We start from the raw sequence: 21,663 nt of genomic DNA, 5'->3' as shown, positions 1-21,663 counted from the left end.
AGAATAATACCTTAGGTTAGCAATTAACATAGAAATTGAGTCAAAATGCTCTTTTGCCATCTAAATAATAAATAAGTTTCTTGAGGTGTTGTGGGACCAATTAAATCTATTGATTAAGTGAAGGAGCATAGCAGAAATATTTTTCACCTGTCTGATTAAAGAAAAGAATATTACCCAAGCTGTGGTAAGAGACCAGGCAACTGAGGTATTGGACAGAACAGGAATACATGAAAGAGAAGAGCTTGAAATATTGATAGAAATTAAAGCTGGTTAAGTCATGAAATCAGAAATGGATCTATTGTAGCTTGCAGTCTGGCATCATTTTCCAAGCTGTGTCTGCTAAAATGCAGAGGCAGAACACAAGCCATTTTGCAGCTGCTGGACAGAACTATATAGGCATATCATGAAAATAAGGCATGCGGATGCAGGCCCTGAGGGAATATACTGTGACGTGACCAGAATACAATTTTGTTTGTTTTGACAGTTAATTGTGGTGATTTTTATCCTTATACTGTATTGATAAATACTGTTGTGACTGATGACATGTGGATGAAAATAATTAAGGCAACTGGTGAAGAGGGAATTGGGTTGCAGTTAGGGATAATGCTGTTGGATATATTTTTTATAGGTTGTCCAGGTTAGGGAGAGCCTGGCAGAATTTCCTCCCACTTCCTCTCTATCCATTTCATCTTCCTCCTCCATTTCCTCATGTTCCCGATTTCTAGCAGCATGCTGCACAACTGTTGGCATGGCTATGGTGAGGTTAGAGTACGCATCATCTGACATTAATTGACATTGAGACTATTGCATTTCTTACAGTGACCCAAATGTCAGTAGTCTGCTGTATCACATTCTTTTTGGAGAACAGCTCCCAGTGGTGCAGTGGTGTACAGGAGTGGATTGTGCACCAGAATCAAAAAACACATTGACACCATTCTCTTCGTCACTTACTGCCTGCCCTCTATAATATTGCAGTGAATCACTGCAGACAAGATGGCAGACTATCATAGAATAATGACTGTAAAAAAAAATCTACAGATGCATGAAAACCGAGCATAAAAATAGAAAATACCAGAAGCATTCAGTAAGTCAGGAGACATCTGTAAGTAGGCCTGATACCATTTTTTTCAGAACCATCTGAGAGTTTCTATTTTCTGTAGTTTGAGCTACCAAGATCTGGGATGTTATAATTAGTTCCTTTTGGTTGTACATGACTTGGATGCTAAGAGCTAAAGGTTCCTTTTCAATTCTAGACCATGGGCATATGAAGCACTGGTAAAGCAATGAGCAGGTAAACAGTGGCACTTTTCATGTAGAGGAGACTGCAATCCCCACATAATCCTTGTATTCAGCGTTTGTTGGTCTTTTTTTATTTCACAAGTATCGGTGACTTCTCTCACGCTGTAGATGAAGGGAATCTGAGAAGCAACAAATGCCAGCATTGCAAACCAACATGAGATAGATGCATAAACAATCAGAATCACTTTGATCATCAGCATTACTTGCTTCAAGACTGTAGTTACAGCAGATGCTAGATTCCAGTGAGATTGCCATTTTTGAAGTGAAGATCATTCCCTCATGAAGGCGATATAGGCAAATATCTCCTTAGACTCTACAGGCATATGTTGTTACTGTGCCAAGTGTACTTGAGCTTCATAGAGTCATAGAGCCCTGCAGCACCAACACAACATGTTCAGCCCATCTAGTCCATGCCAGTCTATTATTCTGCTTAGTCCTGTCGACATGCACCTGGACCATAGCCCCCCAAACCCTACCCATCTACGTAATTATCCTTACTTCAGTTAAATATTCAAATCAAACACACAATCTCCACTTCTGTTGGCAGCTCATTTCACACTCTTGCTACCCTCTACGTGTAGAAGTTCCTCTTCATATTTCTCTTAAATATTTGCTTTTCACCCTCAGCCCACTTCACTTCCCTCTCCACCACTGCTCGATATTTACTTATTTTCCAGATCACATTGTGCTCTACACACTCGTGCCTGACTTGACTTGACTTGCATGAAGTCCTTGAAGTCAGCCAAGATTCTTTCTTCATTTAACAATCTATTCTCTGTCGATATTTATGACTTCAAAAATGCTATAAGTCTCAGAGAACAGTGGGAACAGCTTAAAGATAGTAAGCAGTACTAGAAGTAAGCAGTTTAAAATCCCTTTCACCAAGTAGCTTTCTGGGGTCTTCTCTCCTACTAGGCACATGTTCAAACTACAGAAAGACATAGCTAGAATGAAGGTCTCCCAAGCTTCAAATCAGCTTTGCATACTCCTCATTGAAAATGTCCAGTTAGCTGCAGATATGTCCTCTTACTTATAGAATGCAATTTCTAAATGAGCACTCTCAAGGCTAGTTCTGCAACCACTGTTTTTGCTGACTATATCCATTTACACAGAGATGAATGCAAGTTTAAATTGCTTTGAATTTGTCTCCTCTCTGACCCTTCCTATTTTTGAACCAATATTTATTTACCTGTCCCAATTCTTTGGACAATGCATATTTCATTAATAATCAGCTCTGAAATTCCTCTCACTACCATTATTCTCATAAAGAATTCATTAATTTCCCTGCAAGGTCATTGTTCTATTCAAGAGGTCTAGAGTACAAGAGCATGGATGTGATGCTGTGGATTTATAAGGCACTGGTGAGAGCTCACCTTGAGTATTGTGAACAGTTTTGGGTTCCTCATCTAAGAAAAAATGCACAGGCATTGGAGAGGGTTCAGAGGAGGTTCACAAAGATGATTCCAGGAATGAAAGGGTTATCATACGAGGAATGTTTGATGGCTCTGGGTCTGTACTCGCTGGAATTTAGAAGGATGGGGGGGATCTCATTGAAACTTATTGAATGTTGAAAGATCTAGACAGAATAGACGTGGAAAGGATGTTTCCCATGGTGGGGGAGTCTGGGACAAGAGGACACAGCCTCTGTTCATTTAAAACAGAGATGTGAAGAAATTTCTTTAGCCAGAGGGTGGAGAATTTGTGGAAGTTATTGCCACAGACAGCTGTGGAGGCCGGCTCATTGTGTGTATTTAAGGTGGAGCTTGATAGGTTCTTGATTGGACATGGCATCATAGATCACGGAGAGGAGGCCGGGGTGTGGGTCTGAGGAGGGGAGAAAAAGATCAGCGTGATTGAATGGTGGAGCAGACTTGATGGGTTAAATTGCTTAATTCTGCTCCTATGCCTTATGATCTTATGGTCTTATGTTCATGCTTAACAAATGTAATAGAGGTTTTTTGAGGATGAAGCTAGAAAAACATAATTAAAAAGTGGATGTGCTGTATTTGGTAATTCAAAAGGTTTTTTTTGATAAGGTCCCACATGAAACATAAATGTGTACATTTAATATATGAATATATTGGCATTGACGTGGAATTGGTGTCAGACAGGAAACAATATAAGTGTGTTTTACCAGGACATCACAGGGATCAGTCCCAGATGAAATAATTCCAAGTTTTCAGATGACACAAAGCTGTGGGTGTGGTGGATGTGCAGAAGGTGGGATTTGGAGGGGATGCAATGGAGGAAGATGTGAAGTAGCTCAATTGTGGGATACTGGCAGACATATCTCCCAGATTTAATTGCGTTCCCAGAAGAAATGGGAAATTTTTTGCCTGGTACAGGCACTGCAGCAACCTCGAACCGGACAAGAGCAGCTTTGGCCATAATTTGCTGTTCTCCCCTGACAGATACAGATCATCTCTGCTACTTTGTTCTGTTCGGTGTGTGGGCAGACGCATGGCAGTTTAATGTGAATAAATGTGAAATTACACACTTTCAGTCCAAAGACTGACAGCCATTATCATCTAAAAGAAGATAGATTGGGAAAAGGGGAAGAACAATGAGACCTCGATCACTGTACACCAGTAGCTGAAAGCAGACATTCAATTGCTGTAAGCAACAGTAAAGGAAATGGTATGTATGCTGGTTTTCAATGCAAAGGAATTTGAATATAGAAAAAAGAATGTCTTGCAGCAGCTATGGAGGGCAGACACAGTAGCATGGCAGTTAATACAATGCGTTACAGAGTGCCAGATATACGACTGGGGTACAGTTACTGCCACTGTCGGTAAGGTGTTTGTACTTTCTCCCCATGACCACGTGGGTTTCCTCCGAGTGCTCTGGTTTCCTCCTGCATTCCAAAGACGTATGAGGTGGTGTTAGTAAGTTGTGAGCATGTTATGTTAGCACCAGAAACATGACAACACTTGCGGGCTTCCTCCAGAATGTTCCTGCTGCAAGTAACACATTTCATTGTATGTTTTGATGTTTCGATATTCAAATGACAAGTAAAGCTAATCTTAATTTTAGTTCTTGGTCAGAGTCTATCTGAGTACAGGTTTGATCTTATCTGGAGAAGAGTGTTCTTATCATGGAAGGAGTGGAACAAAGTTTTATGGGATAACAAGATTGACATATGAGGAGCGAATAAGTCGATTATCTCTCTGTTCACTGGAGTTTAGGAAAATGAGACAGGATCTCACTGAAAAAGAATAGAATTCCAATATCAGAAGTTTCCTTAGTGACAATGTGGTGATCCTGTTGAAATCTCTGCTTCATGTGGAGGTGCGGTCATTTAAAATATTCAGAGAAGTAGTAGATGAAGTTTATGGGGAGAAGGTGGACTGACATTCTCTGAGCACCTGTGTCAACCTCTTGAAATGATTTAGTTTAATACAATGTAAAAAGGTAACTGCAGTAAGATTTTCAACCTTGCTGGCCTGAAAAATAGTAGTTCTCCTTCATTCACAGAAAGAGAACTTTTGTAAATTCCGTCTCCCCTGCCTGAAACTGATACTTAAAAGGGCAATACTCAAACTGCAATTTATGTCCTCACTGAGATATGTGACTTCCTGACCTTTGCCTTCAGCTATGGCTACATATAATGAACAAAGGACCGACAGGGCAAGACAAGTTGTTGGGAGATGGAGAAGGTTTCTACATAAGATGTTGACAGAATACTCTCCTCTCAGAACTTCAATAGGTTCACAGAACGTATGGAAAATTTGTTGTGTGGGGTGGGCACTTCAGTAAGCTCAGAACAGGCAAGAACTGCTTTAGACATGTTATGCTGTTGTCCTCTAATTAATACAGAACATCTATGCTGTTGTGTTTTGCCTTTCCCAATCCCTTCAGTGTATTATCTGAAAACTTCGGAGTGAACTTTCTTTGATGTTGTTACGCTCTCCACTCTTTCTCAGATCAACTGCACTTGTACAATACCTGCCTTCTCTTACTTCAGGCAAAATGCTGCTCATCTCAGAGGTGCAGGCTCACTTCTAAGCGGGGAAGGTTAGATGGACTGGTGTCACCCACTAATGATACTAGTCTCTTGCAACTACAGTATATCCCACCAATGAACTGTGCACTGCACACCAAAACTATTCACATGAGCGGGCAACAGGAAGTTGGTGAGTTACTTACAATTCATTCAAGAGGCATGAATTAATCACACAATGTGTTTGAGGACATCTATATTTAGCTAATCAGGTGTATTGCTGAACCACCTGTAGGATTTTCCTTGCAAGAAAGAGAAGGAAATTGCATGTACACTATACTTCACACAGCCTAAAGCAATGAACTATATTTGAAGTATAGTCATTATTGTATCCTGCACCTGGAAAAATCCCACGTGCAGCCACATAATAATGGCTGGATTATCTGATTTGCTGCACTGATTGAAAGCTGAAACTTGGCCAGGACACTTGGAAGAGGTCATCAGCTCCCTCCAAATACTGATGTTTTCTTTTACCTAAGGAACAGTTAAGACTTCTGTTCCACGTATCATTAAATAAACAGTACCTCCAATTTCACCACTGCCTCTTCTGAATATAACTTCTAGGAAAAATGCAGTAGAACTGCAGGAAATACTATTGTTAGTAGTTGGAGTGACACTTTGACTCAAAGTAATTGGGGAAATAAACAGGATCATCTGCAGTCGTGGGAAGTTGGCCTCAACTGTAATATGTCCCGAAGGGATAACGCTCTCACTAAGTCTGCTGGCTTGATCTCACCAGCTTCAATTCTGAATCAACCACAGTTGGCAAATAATCTGTTTAGAAAGTGCTTTGCTCTGCTGTCAAAATATATGTTCCATTTGTTCCAGTCACACATTTCTCATGGCTACATCAAGTTGTCCTTTTTTTTGTCGGGTGATTTTTTTCCTGCACGTGACCTATGCACAGTCATTTCATTGACTTTAAACAATTGCATTACTCTCAACGTTACCTGAAACCCTTATTAAAGAAATAACCATCTGCAAAGTTGCCACCACAGATTAGGTTGTCATTGGCAGATAAGGGGGCAAAGTATAGCTGGTGGAAGAGCTCACAGACTGGTCAATTAGGAATCCTGTCAGGGCAGTATCCAAGATCAAGCAGGTACATTTGGTAGGAGCTACATTTGCGTCCATCATCTTGTAGATTCTGGTAGCCAAACAGAATAATTAGTTCTCATTTTGGTTGTATTAATGTTGATTAAAGTTCTACATTTCAGATAGTTGTCTTTTTCTATGAATACTTTAATTCCAGATCATAGTCAGAGAGATGTACAGCCAGAGATGTTCTGCCAATTGTGTCTATGCCAGCCATTGTCTGTCCAGGTACCGTATCCAATGCGGACGTTGGTGACCATGGTTTTCCATATAGATCTATCCTTCGTTTTTTGGACGACTTCCATTTCCTCAATGTGTAGCCACCTGGCTATACTTCTGATGTACATAAGCTGAGGTCTTCCTCTAGATTTGCTCCCCTCAATCTTTCCAGAGAGTATGAGTTTTTCTGATTCATCTTTCTGCAGGATGTGTCCTAGGAATCTGAGTTGTCTTTCTCTTATTGTTGGTATGAGTGTTCGAACTGCTTGGGCTCGTCTGAGAACTTCTTCATTTGGTGTGTGTGTGGTTCGTGATATTTTTAGCATTCTCCTGTAGAACCATAATTCAGCTGTTTCTAGTCTCTTTTCCATTGCTGGGGAAATGGTCCAGCATTCACTTCCATAAGTCAGGATAGAATAAATGTAGCACTGCAGTATTCTGTTCTTAGTGTACATGCTCATCTTTCTGTCTGTTAATATGGTCTTCATTTTTTGGAAAGCTTCTTTCGCCATTGCTATTCTGTATTTGATATCTGTGTCACACTTGCCATTACTTGTTATTAGGCTGCCAAGATATTGGAATTTGTTGACTTGATTGATGTTTGTATTTCTGATCTTTATCACACATTGTGGGATGTTTGTCTTTCTGGAGATGACCATGCTTTCTGTCTTCTTGGTGTTGATTGGGAGGCCTCTGCGATTACTTTCTGCTGCCACTATAGTGAGTAGTTCTTGAAGTATTGTTTCTGAGTCAGCTATTAGTACGATGTCATTAGCATTTCTGATGTTATTTATATTATGGCCTCTAATTGTGAGTCCTTTGATGTCTTTGATACTTCTCAAGATATTTTCACTATACAGGTTGAATAAGTCTGGTGAAAAGACACAACCTTGCCTGACTCCTCTCATGATATTCACATACTCACTCACTTCTCCTTCTATTCTGATGGATGCTGTCTGGTCCCAGTATAAATTTCTTAAGAAACATATATCTTTCCCATCTACGTCAAGATCTTGAAGCATTTCCCAAAGATCTTGCTGTCTGACAGTGTCAAAAGCTTTTGTACAGTCGATGAAACATAGGTCGATGTCTTTTTGTACCTGGATGGCTCGTTCACAGATCATCCGTAGCATGAAAATTACATTTCTGGTTCTAGTGTTTTCCAAAAAGTGGCATTGTTCTTTACCGATTTCTGGTTTTATACAGCATCTTGCTCTCATCATGATTACTCTGAGAATAATTTTTGCCACGCGGCTCATCAGGCTTATTGTACGATGTAACTCACATTCTGTTGCTTCCTCTTTCTTTGAAAGTGTGATGAACGCTGATTTCCTTAAATCATCATGTATCTCCCCATGATAATAGATTTCATTTGCTATTTCTGTTATTTTCTCTACTCCAAAATTTTCTAAGGCCAGTATCATTTCAACAGCAATATTGTCTGGACTAGTTGCTCTGTTATGTTTTGTTTTGGAGATATGCCAGCCATTATGCCTATATATTCTAATTGTATTTACCTACATTATTCATTATCCTTCAATTACCTCAAGTACCTGCCAATATGCTTCTTAGATGTTGTCACTGTTCCTGCCTTGAAGAATCTCCTGTGGCTTGTCTTTGTGTGAAAAATTTGCCCTTTGGATTGCCATTAAATCTCCTCCCTTGCACCTTAAACCCAAGTCATCTAGTTACAGACACACTGATGAATGGGAAGCATTCACTAGCTATGTACCCTAACTACACCTCTCGTAATTTTCTGTACATTGATCATGTCTCACCTTGTCCTCCATCACTCTGGGGAAAAACAGACCCAACTAAATTTTGGGGGCAGTGAGCCAACTGTTATTCTTAACCTGAAATCTGATCAGGTCAGCCACACCAGTGCTATGGCTATAGTAACAGGAGAGAATCTGTTGTAAAATAAGTTTTATTATTATAGTGTCAGCAGCTGGGAATTGCTGAAGGGTCAGCAATACACTTCCAAGCAAGGGTGACAGATGAATTGGAGGAAACCTGCAGTTGCTGATATAACATCACAGGTTTGGGAGGTGCTTTTGGAGTCATCTTTGAAAGTACTACAATTTTTGTAAATGCGCATGCTGCATCCACTATACAGAGGTTGTGGAGGGAATAAATATTCAGTATGAATGGATGAGGTGCCAGTCAAGTAGGCTGGTTTGTCCTGGATATTGCCAAGTTTCTTAAGAGATGTTGACAATGCACTCATCCAGCCGATGACAGAGTATTTCATCTTAGAACATAGAACATAGAAAACCTACAGCACAATACAGGCCCCTCGGCCCACAAAGTTGTGCCAGACATGTCCCTACCTTAGAACTGACTAGGCTTACTTATAGCCCTCTATTTTTCTAAGCTCTATGTACCTATCCAAAAGTCTTTTAAAAGACCCTATCGTATCCGCCTCCACCACCGTTGCTGGCAGCCCATTCCAGGTACTTACCACTCTCTGAGTAAAATACTTACCCTGACATCTCCTCTGTACCTGCTCCCCAGCACCTTAAACTTGTGCCCTCTCGTGCTAGCCATTTCAGCCCTGGGGAAAAGCCTCTGAATTTCCACACAATCAATGCCTCTCATCATCTTATACACCTCTATCAGTTCACCTCTCATCCTCCGTCGCTCCAAGGAGAAAAGGCCGAGTTCACTCAACCTATTCTCATAAGGCATGCTCCCCAGTCCAGGCAACATCCTTGTAAATCTCCTCTGCACCCTTTCTATGACTTCCACATCTTGCCTGTAGTGAGGCGACCTGAACTGAGCACAGTACTCCAAGTGGGGTCTGACCATGGTCCTATATAGCTTCAACATTACCTCTAAGCTCCTAAATTCAATTCCACGATTGATGAAGGCCAATACACTGTATGCCTTCTTAACCATAGTGTCAACCTGTGCAGCTGCTTTGAGCGTCCGATGGATTCGGACCCCAAGATCCCTCTGATCTTCCACACTGCCAAGAGCCTTACCATTAATACTATATTCTGCCATCATATTTGACCTACCAAACTGAAACACTTCACACTTATCTGGGTTGAACTCCATCTGCCACTTCTCAGCCCAGTTTTGCATCCTATCAATGTCCTGCTGTAACCTCTGACAACCCTTCATACTATTTACAACACTCCCAACTTTTGTGTCATCAGTAAACTTACTAACCCATCCCTCTACTTCTTCATCCAGGTCATTTATAAAAATCACGAAAAATAAGGGTCCCAGAACAGATCCCTGAGGCACTCCACTGGTGACCGACCTCCATGACCCATCTACAACCACTCTTTGCTTTCTGTGGGCAAGCTAGTTCTGGATCCACAAAGTAATGTCCCCTTGGATCCCATGCCTCCTTACTTTCTCACTTAGCCTGGCATAGGGTACCTTATCAAATGCCTTGCTGAAATCCATATACACTACATCTACTGCTCTTCCTTCATCAATGTGTTTAGTCACATCCTCACAAAATTCAATCAGGCTCATAAGGCATGACCTGCCCTTGACAAAGCCATGCTGATGATTCTTAATCATATTATACCTCTCCAAATGTTCATAAATCCTGCCTCTCAAGATCTTCTGCATCAACTTACCAACCACTGAGGTAAGACTCACTGGTCTATAATTTCCTGGGCTACCTCTACTCCCTTTCTTGAATAAAGGAACAACATCTGCAACCCTCCAATCCTCCGGAACCTCTCCTGTCCCCACTGATGATGCAAAGATCATCGCCAGAGGCTCAGCAATCTTCTATCAAGAACAAAAACAATCTTGTTCTAGATTTGTGACTTGTAGATGGTGAAAAGGGCTTGGGCTGTTAGGGGTGAACCATCTGCCACAGTGTTCCAAACTTCTGACTTTTTCCTGCAGCCATAGTATTTATCAGGCTATTTGTTAAATTTCTGGTCAATGGTGACCCTCCCCTGGACTCCAGATATTGCTGGTGGGGGATTCGTCAGATTCTCTTTCATTGAAGGTGATCAATGTCCGGAACTTTTTGGGGTGCAAACATGACTTGAATGATGTCTGAATATTGTCTTGGTTTTATTGCATGCAGGCATGAACTGCTTCACCTACTGAGTTGTGACTGGAGGTGAACATTGGGTAATTATAGGTAAACATCTACCTTAAGATGGAAAGAAAATCATTGCTGCAGTAGTTGATGGTTTGTCTGGGGTAATATCCTGAGTAACTCCTGCAGTGATCATCAAGAGCAGGACTAGTCACAGACAACCAGTATTACCTTCCGTTATGTGAAATACATTCTCAGGCAATGCAACGTTTTTCTTTAGGCTTTTTTAATTTATTTGTTTGTTTGTTTATTTGCTTGTTGGTTTGTTTGTTTATCAATCTATTTATTGATTGACTGATATATAGCATAGAAAAAGCTCTTCCACCCCTTCCATCCAGACTGCCCAGCAACCCCCGATTTAACCCTAGCCCAATCCCGGGACAATTTACAATGACCAATTTACATACTAACTGATGCATCTTTGGGCTGTGGGAGGAAACCAGAGCACCCGGAGAAAACTCAAACATTCTACCAGGAGGACACACAGACTCCTTACAGAAGGTGTCGGAATTGAACTCGGAACTCCAATGCCCTGAGCTGTAGCAGTGTCGGACTAACTGCTATGCCACTGTTGCACCCGGACCAGGGCTCCTTGGTTCAATTATTGGCTTAATCTCAAGAGCATTTAGTCTCACTTCACCTCGAGCATTCATTTCTTTGCCCACAAAATGTGTTGAGGTCTAAAACTGGGTGATGAACTTGCCACCAGTGAGTAGTTTAATGGTGAATAAGGATCACTTGATAGTACCCTAACTGATGGCTTTCCATTACTTTGTGAATGAATGAGGGTAGACTGTGCAGTAAATTAATCAGATTTTTTTCTTTATTTGTTGCAAATGGGGAAGATCAGAACAACTTCCCACATTGGAATAGCTTGGCCAGAGTTGCAACAAGTTCTGGAGTGCAGATCTTCAATAAGTTTGTTGTCTGGTTCTTGTTGTCTTGTTGAGTATCCTGCCATGGTTTTCAGTCAGGCGCCAGGCACTTGGAGAGATTTAGCAGGGGGTGGGCGCCTAGCGCTTAGCCGGGGGCCATGGTCAAGTGGTCGGCGACTTGGGCCGGCTCCCCCACCGGACTTAGTCTGGTGAGGAGGGTGCGAGGACACCCAGCAGGGAAAAAATAACGAGACCTGACAAAGGGCGGATGAGCTCCTTGTGAGCCAATGGCCATCTTCCGTGGAAGAGATTAAAGCCTCACCACGTATCTATGAATCGTATGCTATGCACCTAGTTAGAAGAGACATGATGAACTTGGGCGCTGCACCGTGTGCCTGGACCTGCCCAAGGCCTCCGTCTAAGGAAGGACCGAGCTCGAAGAAGCGGCCGCGGCTGGAGGCCGACACGGCCTCGGGATCGAGTTCAGCGGGGGCGGCGGGCGGTGCCAAGGCGGCCAGCGAGAACAAACTGGAGGAGAGGTTGTACTCGGTGCTGTCGCAAGATCGAAGAAGATGGAGGTGCATAGCCGCCAACCCCGGATTCGCAACGGCACCCACTGACTGACTGACTGACTGGTTCAACAGAAGTTGCTGTTATCTAATACCCTTAGTCATTTCTTCATACCTTTATAATTGGAGACCAGTATCTGTGATGGCAGGGATGGCAAGAAGAAGCTAAGTTGGATCATCCATTGAGCACTCCGGCAGAATATGGCTGTGAATGCTTCTTTAGCAATCACTGTGTGTAAGCCACAACCACTAACAAGCTCAAGTTAGAAGTTTGAGAGAATAGTCACTATTCACCTAGATGAGCATAGACACAACAGTTTTAACTGGGATTGCATCATCAGACTCATACTGTTCCTTATTGCTGTGCGTGCACTATAGGTACAGTAGGTGCCTCATAAGAGCGCTTAAAACAACTGATCAACATTTTTCCCTGTAACAAGAAAAATGAGAGCAAAATTTCATCAGGAGAGCATTTTTACAGCCACTTGAAGAGTAAACAAACCAACCTCAGTGCCTTCTCTCAAGTTGGTATCCCCAGCATCGAGGCCTAATTTCACTGAGCCAGTTACTTCAGGAATCCTGAGCCCATAACTGCTCGGTGGAGGAATATTGGAAACCTCAAGCCCTGCATAACTGGTGGAAGGAGACAGCAACTTCATAATGTGCTTTCCACTTTATTCCCACCTGTGCCACCATTAGCCACCCGTGAGCAGAAAATCCAGAGTGAAGCCACCCTGGATACTGTAGGACTACTTACAAAGAAGCTTGTAGATGATGAAAGGAAAGAAACAAAGCCATATTGGGTGATCATTTTGCAGGATCCAACACTCAGTCTGCAGAATTATCCTGAGCTTCCTGTTGCCTGTCACCATTCCACTCCCACTCTGGCTAGTCTGTCTGTGTCCTGCTGTATGGAGGCCCAACACAAACTCAAGGAACATCACCTTATCTTATGTCTAGGAACATTGCAGGTACTTGATACTGAGTTCTCAACATGTGGTAACTTACTCTTTGTTTGTATTTGGTCATTTTTTGCTTGCCATTCCCCATGCTCATTTTTCCTTTATTTGTACACGTATTTTGACCTGTAAAATAGCTGAACTGTCTATTTAAAGGCCTTATTATTACAAATATTCCCTTTGTTCCACCCATTGCTCCACACAGTCTTCTCTGCCAACTCACTTTCTTTTCTTTTCGTTTTCAGTTCTGATGAAGGTCTTGACTTGACGTAGTAACTGTTTCCCTTTGCACGGAGTTTTTACTGCCTTTTAAGATTTTATAACAAGCACACAAGGCTTGTCAGTCTGTTAAAAGTTATTTCAAAGTTTTCTTTTAAAGTTTGATCACCAGCATACCTTGTCTGAAACTTGATGGAATGGTTGGAAAAGGATAACATTCTTACAAAGATGGCTTTAATTATCAAGCTCTGTTCTCTGACTACTTTGCTACCAGATATATCAGCCGACTTGTGAGAAAGGTGGCTGGGCTGATTCAGCCAATGCAATGGCAGGAAATATTTTAATGACTGTATTTGTCGAGGAATCAAAGCAGTTATGGAACATTTTTCATGAGTATTTCCTGTTTATTTAAAGGAAAATAGATATTTTTTCATGTGTGTATTCAATGGATTTGGCTTGGAAGCAACATTCTATTTGAACAACGGTTTTCAATAAATAAGTATGGTTTTAATAATATTCTCACACCAACTGCCAGTAGGAAACTCTAAACATCTGATTTTCATTTTTTATATTCAGAATCTGTGTTTGAATAACATCACGTAGAAACTAAATAAACAAAGCCATTTTCCTTGCTCACCCTCGAAACTTTGCTTCCATCAGTTCATCTGTATTAAACATGAAATCCCCTCTCTACAGATGGGCCAAAAAGGAAGAAATCATTTCGGCGAAGGAAAGAGCCTTTTTCTAAAGAAAGAAAAGATAAAGGTAAGAAAAGCTCTTTTATTTGCAGATAATTTTGTTTGGGTAATAAATCAGCTAAATAAAGATTTCTGTGTGGATGAACTCGCAACAATGTGACTTAGAGATGAAAGTGCAACTATTAAATCACAGCTGGTACTACATGTATCTCAGAGTAATGCATTTCACTTCCAGGAAGGAAAAGTGTGAGGAGGTACACTTTGGTAGCTAGAATAAGTCTTGTTTTCTTCTCACCAATATTTCACATTTCAGCTCTTTATAAAATTGCTTTATTGCAATCTTAGTTCAATTTTCAAACCACATCCACTCTAAATGAATTTATTCCATCTATACTCCCAAATTACTTAATGCTTACCCCAATGGCTTGCATAACCATTGACATGCAGATAATAAGACTCCCTGATAGTTAAAATGAATCACCATTCTTACCTTGTTATAAATTATAAGGTTTTCATAATGCATTATAAATGCCTTAGGCAATCTTAATATTAAAATGCATCTTCAATATACCACAAAACCATGCTCCATGAAATTTCCAGCCAGTTTGTAAATAAAATGACACATCATTAGTTCAGAGATATGCTCCTCTATTCGAACACCTGTAATCCATAATTATTCTTTATTTTTGTTGACATTCTTCTTGCTTTCCTCTTTTTCATGTCATAAAAGCCAGAATATTTTCTTCTGCTGACTATTACCAGAACCAAAGGAAGAAAAGGCTGGAACTGTCTCCAGCTTGAATAGTTTTCTAATCTAATATCAATTCCTATAATCTTTTCAGAATTAATAGAACTTCAATTGGAAAGGGAAACAGGGTGAGTCAAACCTTTTCCGTAACAATAATGTGACAAATCACAGCCTATTTTCACTTATAGCCCACCTAAATGTACGAAGAAAGGTCAGAGCCCGAGGGAAGCAAAGCGCATAATTGTGCTTCAATGATGTCGCATCAAGGCAATGAACACATCCTAAGAGGGAGTTGGTCTCTGGCTACAGACAGTTGGGAAACATTATGTCTAGAATGTGATGTGAGAAGTACAAAAAGGGTGCCCATATTAAAGGGTTCATCTTTGAGGCCCTACTCCAAGAGATCCCATTTTCCTGATCAGACCTGCAGGAAGAGAACACCAAGAGGATAGTTCCAGAGGATTCTAATCAAATTCACAATGATATCCAGCTTCCTTTTATTGTTCTTTCTTCCCTGAGGCACAGATATTTGTTCTTGACAATTATGTATCGATTTTATATGTGTTTTTTGGAAAGATTATTGGCATTTTTATTATGTTTGTGGTACTGGGAAGCTGGGTGTCCATGAATAATAGACACGAGAGACGGAGAGGAACAGACGTGCTGCTCTTTATTTTGCTTGTAAGTCATTACCCAGAATGCCCTCTCCCATTAGGTTCAGTACATAACACACTGGGAAGTTTCACAGCTACCTGTAAGGGTCAAAATATACATGAATACGTAACATCTCCTCTACCCCCACTTTATTTTAAAGGTTTCTTCCCCTTCCCATACACAGACCAGCTGTTGAACTATTAACAATCAATGGAATAATCATCAAATTCAACCAACAAAAAAAAAATTCTAAACTAGAAAAAGGTAGACTGCCTCTATTCCCAGACACAACCCTAGGGATTGCTCTGCCCCGTTTACTGAGGGTTTGTCACAAAACTAAAGATTCAATCTGTCTGGAGGCTGCCTGTTCCTGTGAGAGATCCAGTGACCTGGGGATGATACCAAAGTCATTTTATCTTTTGGTGGCGTATGTGTAGATCTTGGTTTGGGTACTGCATTGTCAGTAGGGGGCATCTCAGAAAGCACAGGTAATGGAAGAACAATGGCTGTGTCATTTGATCTTAATGGAAGTTCTGCAGTCTTCTCAGAATCCTGTCCCATCTCTACAAATGGATTTGGATTGGTCAGTTTGTGTTGGTTTCCGGTAGACTCAGAAGTGGGCAACAGCTGATCAACACGCCTTCTCCAGATATTGCAGTTACTGGTTTCCACTGTGTGTGACACAGGACTAGTTTGTGCCACCACTGTCACAGGTATCATTTCATAGGACTTGTCCTGGGCCCAGCATTTAAGTGCAATTACAAAGAAAGCACACCAGCACCTCTACTTCATTAGAAGTTTGTGTAGATTCATCATGACATCTAAAAATTTCACAAAATTCTATAGGTGTGTGATAGAGAGTATATTGACTGTCTGCATTACAGCCTGGTATGGAAACACCAATGACCTTGAATGGAAAATCCTACCAGAAGTAATGGATACAGCCCAGTCCATCACATGTAAAACCCTTACCAACATTGAGCACATCTACATGGAGCGTTGTTGTAGGAAAGCAGTATTCATCGCCAGGGAACTCCACAATCCAGTTCATGCTCTCTTCTCACTGCCGCTATCAGAAAGAAAATATTGTTGCCTCAGGACTCACATCACTAGGTTCAGGAACAGATATTACCCCTCAGCCATCAGGCACTTGAACCAGAGGGGATAACTTCACTCAACTTCACTTTCTCAATACTTTTTGCTTATTTATTTATTTGTGTTTGTTGTCTTTTGCACACTGGATGTCTGCCCTATTAGGTGCACTTTTTCCTTGATTCTATTCTGGTTATTGGACTTATTGTGTATGCCCACAAGAAAACGAATCTCAGGGTTGTGTTTGGTGACATAAATGTACTTAGATAATAAATTTACTTTGAACTTTGAGATTTCCACTTTGTTCCAGAGATGTAGTTCCAGGCAAGTACTTTGTCTCTCCTGCTATGAAACTTCTATACTGCACTTTAGCACATCTCTCTGCTTGGGTATTCTATTCATTTAGCACATTCTGTTTTGCATCTGGGGTTTATGCAAGTCAAGCCAGGTGTGAAACTGTCTTTTCCTTAGCGCAGCGTCTGGAGCCACTTTGTTGGTGGCATGAGGTGAGTTGCAGTTTGTTGGCAAGAAAGTGCTGAGATGCTGGTTGAGGGATCCACATCCCATTGAGGCTTTGGGGGTTTATTTCAATGCTTATTTCATTGAGGTTTTGAGGGTTTATTTTAGCAAAGCTATTAGTGGTTGGATGATATGGTGGTAATTTGATGTGTGGAATATCACTTGTTTCTACAAAGTGCAAATGTTCAAAGTGAAGCTATTATCGAAGGGCATATATGTCACCATATACAACCCTGAGCTTCATTCCCTCTCAATAAATCCATAAAACAATAACCATAACAAAATCAAAGAAATACTACATCAACTTGGGTGTTCAACCAGTGTGTAAAAGCCACAAACTGTGCAAATACAAAAAGAAAGAAAGAATAATAAAAAAATAAATAAATAAGCAATAAATACGGAGAACATGAGATGAAAAGTCCCTGGCAGGGAGCCCATAAGATGTTGAGGAAGGCCAAAATGGCTAACGATGGAACATAGCTCCTCAATGCACCTTTCTAATTTAGTGCCCATCAGGATGACAACCTTGGTCCATTTGCTGTGTGTGTCCACTACCACCAAGAACATATGGCCTTCTATAGTTCCTGAAAAATCTATGTGAATGCTCTGCCGTGGCTCTTCAAGCCATTCCCATGGATGCAACGTAACAAACTGAGGAACATTTTTCACTGGCTGACAACACAGGCATGCTTTGGCCTTTTCTTCAATGGTTACATCCAGTCCTGGCCACCAGAAGAAGCTGCCTGCATTTTCTTTCATGCGCACTATGCCACCATGTCCTGCATGTAGCTTGCCAAGCACTTGCTTTCTTAATGCTGGGGGCATGACAACACAGTAGCCCCATAGTAAACATCGATCACATGGCCCAAATATTCAATCAAGGTTCAAATAACTCACTCATCCCCGTCCTTCTGAACCTTTAGCCCATGTTCCTTGACTGTTTGTTATGTAACATCCAAGTTTTGTAGGTGCTCATGCTCATGTTTCCCAGTAGTAAGTAAGTCATACAAATAGAATTGCACCCCTGTCAACCCACTCAGGATCTGTCCCATTGTCATAAGGGGAGTGCTGGGAGCGGACCCAAATGCAAGACACTGAAGTACTAGGAACAGGACTAGGTGTGTAAAGAAAGCAAAGGAAGTGGGGAAGGTACGACGCTAGACAAGACACGGGCCCTGGACGAGACTATGATACAGGGCCTGGGCTAGGACTAGACTAAGAATGCGGGACCTGGACGAGGAACTAGGAACTAGGAACTTGGAACCTGGACAAGGACTTCGAGCCAGATACTGGACAGGGACCCGTAACCTGGGTCTTGACTTGGGCTCGGACCACGGATCTAGGCGAGGACAAGACATGGCTACAGGACTAGACGTGGCCACAGGACTGGACGTGAAACTCCTGCACAGGACAAGAACACAAAGCCGTGGCTTGGACTAGACGAGGTACTTGGATGTGGCTTGGAATAGACAAGGTACTAGGACGTGGCTTGGACTAGATGAGGTACTAGGACGTGGTAAACACAAAATACTCTGCAGATGCTGGGGTCAAAGCAACACTCACAGCACACTGCAGGAACTCAGCAGGTCAGGCAGCATCTGTGGAAATGATCAGTCAACGTTTCGGGCCAGAACCCTTCGTCAGGACTGAAGAGGGAAGGGGCAGAGGCCCTATAAAGAAGGTGGGGGAAGGTGGGAAGGAGAAGGCTAGTAGGTACCAGGTGAAAAACCAGTAAAGGGAAAGATACAGGGGTGGGGGAGGGGAAGCAGGGAGGTGATAGGCAAGAAAAGTGAAAAAGGAGTAGGGGAAAACACAATGGGTAGTAGAAGGAGGCAGACCCATGAGGGACGTGATAGGCAGCTGGGGGAGGGGGCAGAGTGAAATAGGGATAGGGGAAGGGAGGGGGAGGGGGAGGGGGAGGGAATTACCAGAATTCTATGTTCATACCAAGGGGCTGGAGACTACCTAGACGGTATATGAGGTGTTGCTCCTCCAACCTGAGTTTAGCCTCATCATGGCAGTAGAGGAGGCCATGTATGGACATATCTGAATGGGAATGGGAAGCAGAGTTGAAGTGGGTGGCAACCGGGAGATCCTGTCTGTTGTGGCAGATGGAGCGGAGGTGCTTGACGAAGCGGTCCCCCAATCTGCGTCGGGTTTCACCGATGTAGAGGAGGCCGCACCGGGAGCACCGGATGCAATAGATGACCCCAACAGACTCACAAGTGAAGTGTTGCCTCACCTGGAAGGACTGTTTGGGGCCCTGAATGGTGGCAAGAGAGGAGGTGTAGGGACAGGTGTAGCACTTATGCTTACAGGTATAAGTACCAGGTGGTAGATCCGTGGGGAAGGACGTGTGGTTCAGGGAATCACGGAGGGATCGATCCCTGTGGAAAGCGGAGAGGGGTGGAGAGGGAAAGGTGTGCTTAGTGGTGGGGTCCTGTTGAAGGTGGCAGAAATTGCGAAGGATAACGTGCTGGATCCGGAGGCTGGTGGGGTGGTAGGTGAGGACAAGGGGAACTCTGTTCCTGTTGTGGTGGCGGGAGGATGGGGTGAGGGTCGAAGTGCGGGAAATGGAGGAGATGCGGATGAGGGCATCATTGATGATGGCAGAAGGGAAACCACGATCTTTAAAGAAAGAGGACATTTGAGATGTCCTGGAATGGAAAGCTTCATCCTGGGAGCAGATGTGGCGGAGACGGAGGAACTGGGAATAGGGACAATAGACCCTATTTGTCTAATATTTCTGGACAATAGACCTCACCAGTTCCTTACCACCGCTACCCTCCTCCAATTCGCGAAACTGATACTCACACTTAATAACTTCTCTTTTAGCTCTTCCCACTTCCTTCAGACCAAGGGTGTAGCTATGGGCACTCGCATGGGCCCCAGCTATGCCTGCCTCTTTGTTGGTTATGTGGAACAGTTTGTGCTCCAAACCTATTCTGGTACTGCTCCCCAATTTTTGCTTCGCTACATTGACGACTACATTAGTTCTGCTTCCTGCACCCATGTTGAGCTTGTCAATTTCATCGACTTTAATTCAAACTTCCACCCAGCCCTCAAATTCACTTGGTCTATCTCTGACACTTCTCTCCCCTTTCTCGATCTCTCAGTCTCCATCTCTGGAGACAGACTGTCCACTGACATCTTCTACAAGCCCACTGACTCTCATAACTACCTCAACTATACCTCTTCCCACCCTGCCACATGCAAAAATGCCATTCCCTATTCCCAGTTCCTCCCTCTCCGTCACATCTGCTCCCAGGATGAGGCTTTCCGTTCCAGGACATCTCAAATGTCCTCTTTCTTTTAGGATCATGGTTTCCCTTCTGCCTTCCTCCAGCGTGTTGTGAGTGTACTAGGACGTAGCTAGGACTAGACGAGGTACTAGGACGTGGCTTGGACTAGACGAGGTACTAGGACGTGGCTAGGACTAGACGAGGTACTAGGACGTGGCTTGGACTAGACGAGGTACTCCTGGGCTGGGTGAGGCACAAGGACAGGACGAGACCCCAAAGCCTTGACTTGGTCTTGGGAGACAGGAACGCAGAACACAGAGCCTGGGTCTTGGGACACAGGAACGCAGAACACAGGGCCTGGGTCTTGGGAGACAGGGACGCAGAACACAGGGCCTGGGTCTTGGGAGACGGGGACGCGGAACACAGGGCCTGGGTCTTGGGAGACGGGGACGCGGAACACAGGGCCTGGGTCTTGGGAGACGGGGACGCGGAACACAGGGCCTGGGTCTTGGGAGACGGGGACGCGGAACACAGGGCCTGGGTCTTGGGAGACGGGGACGCGGAACACAGGGCCTGGGTCTTGGGAGACGGGGACGCGGAACACAGGGCCTGGGTCTTGGGAGACGGGGACGCGGAACACAGGGCCTGGGTCTTGGGAGACGGGGACGCGGAACAGAGGGCCTGGGTCTTGGGAGACAGGGACGCGGAACAGAGGGCCTGGGTCTTGGGAGACAGGGACGCGGAACACAGGGCCTGGGTCTTGGGAGACAGGGACGCGGAACAGAGGGCCTGGGTCTTGGGAGACAGGGACGCGGAACACAGGGCCTGGATCTTGGGAGACAGGAACGCAGAACAAGAGCCGGGATCCCTCCTTGGGAACAGCACATAGGGCCAGAACTCATAAACAGAACACAGAACTGGGACCCCTCCTTGGGAACAGGATATAGGGCTGGGACTCATACACAGAATGCTGAAAACAACAAGATGGTTCCTAACACAAGGTAGCAGCAAATGGCCCAACCTACCTAGCAAAGGAGTGGACACAGAGACAGTTCCCAATTCAAGGTAGCGGCAAGCGGCTGGACCCACCTAGCAAAGGCAAGGACACAAAGAGACAGTTCCCAACTCAAGGTAGCAGCAAACAGCCGGACCTACCTAGCAAAGGTGAGGATACAAAGAGATAGTTCCAAACAACGAAAGACAATTCCTTATCTAGACACAGCAAGGCTCCGCTCTTGCTCCGGTGGTAGAACTTGACAGTGATACAGGCGAGGACACAGGCGAGGTTGCAGAGAAGTCTTCAGGCCAAGGTTGCAGGTAGGGCTTCAGACAGGTCTTCCAAAGGAAGAGGAAGGAAAGGGAACAGGCCAGCAACTGAAGCTGAACCCAGGAGCTGTTTA

The 21,663-nt window shown here is 43.3% G+C and overlaps 1 protein-coding gene across 5 annotated transcripts in view; it reads left to right on the top strand.

Annotated features, from left to right (window-relative positions):
* The window catches only part of LOC134353010 (rho GTPase-activating protein 6-like), a 201,673-nt gene that overhangs the window by 107,425 nt on the left and 72,585 nt on the right, over positions 1 to 21,663 (top strand). For all 5 annotated transcript variants that reach the window (XM_063060785.1, XM_063060786.1, XM_063060784.1 and 2 more), the window contains one exon: positions 14,007 to 14,075. In XM_063060785.1, coding sequence (XP_062916855.1) covers positions 14,007 to 14,075 — 69 coding nt within the window. The remainder of the gene's footprint in view (positions 1 to 14,006; positions 14,076 to 21,663) is intronic.

This window comes from Mobula hypostoma, chromosome 10, assembly GCF_963921235.1.
Source record: "Mobula hypostoma chromosome 10, sMobHyp1.1, whole genome shotgun sequence".
NCBI lineage: Eukaryota > Metazoa > Chordata > Chondrichthyes > Myliobatiformes > Myliobatidae > Mobula > Mobula hypostoma.
The sequence above is the reverse complement of the archived record's forward strand: the minus strand, read 5'-3'. Positions and strand labels throughout refer to the sequence as shown.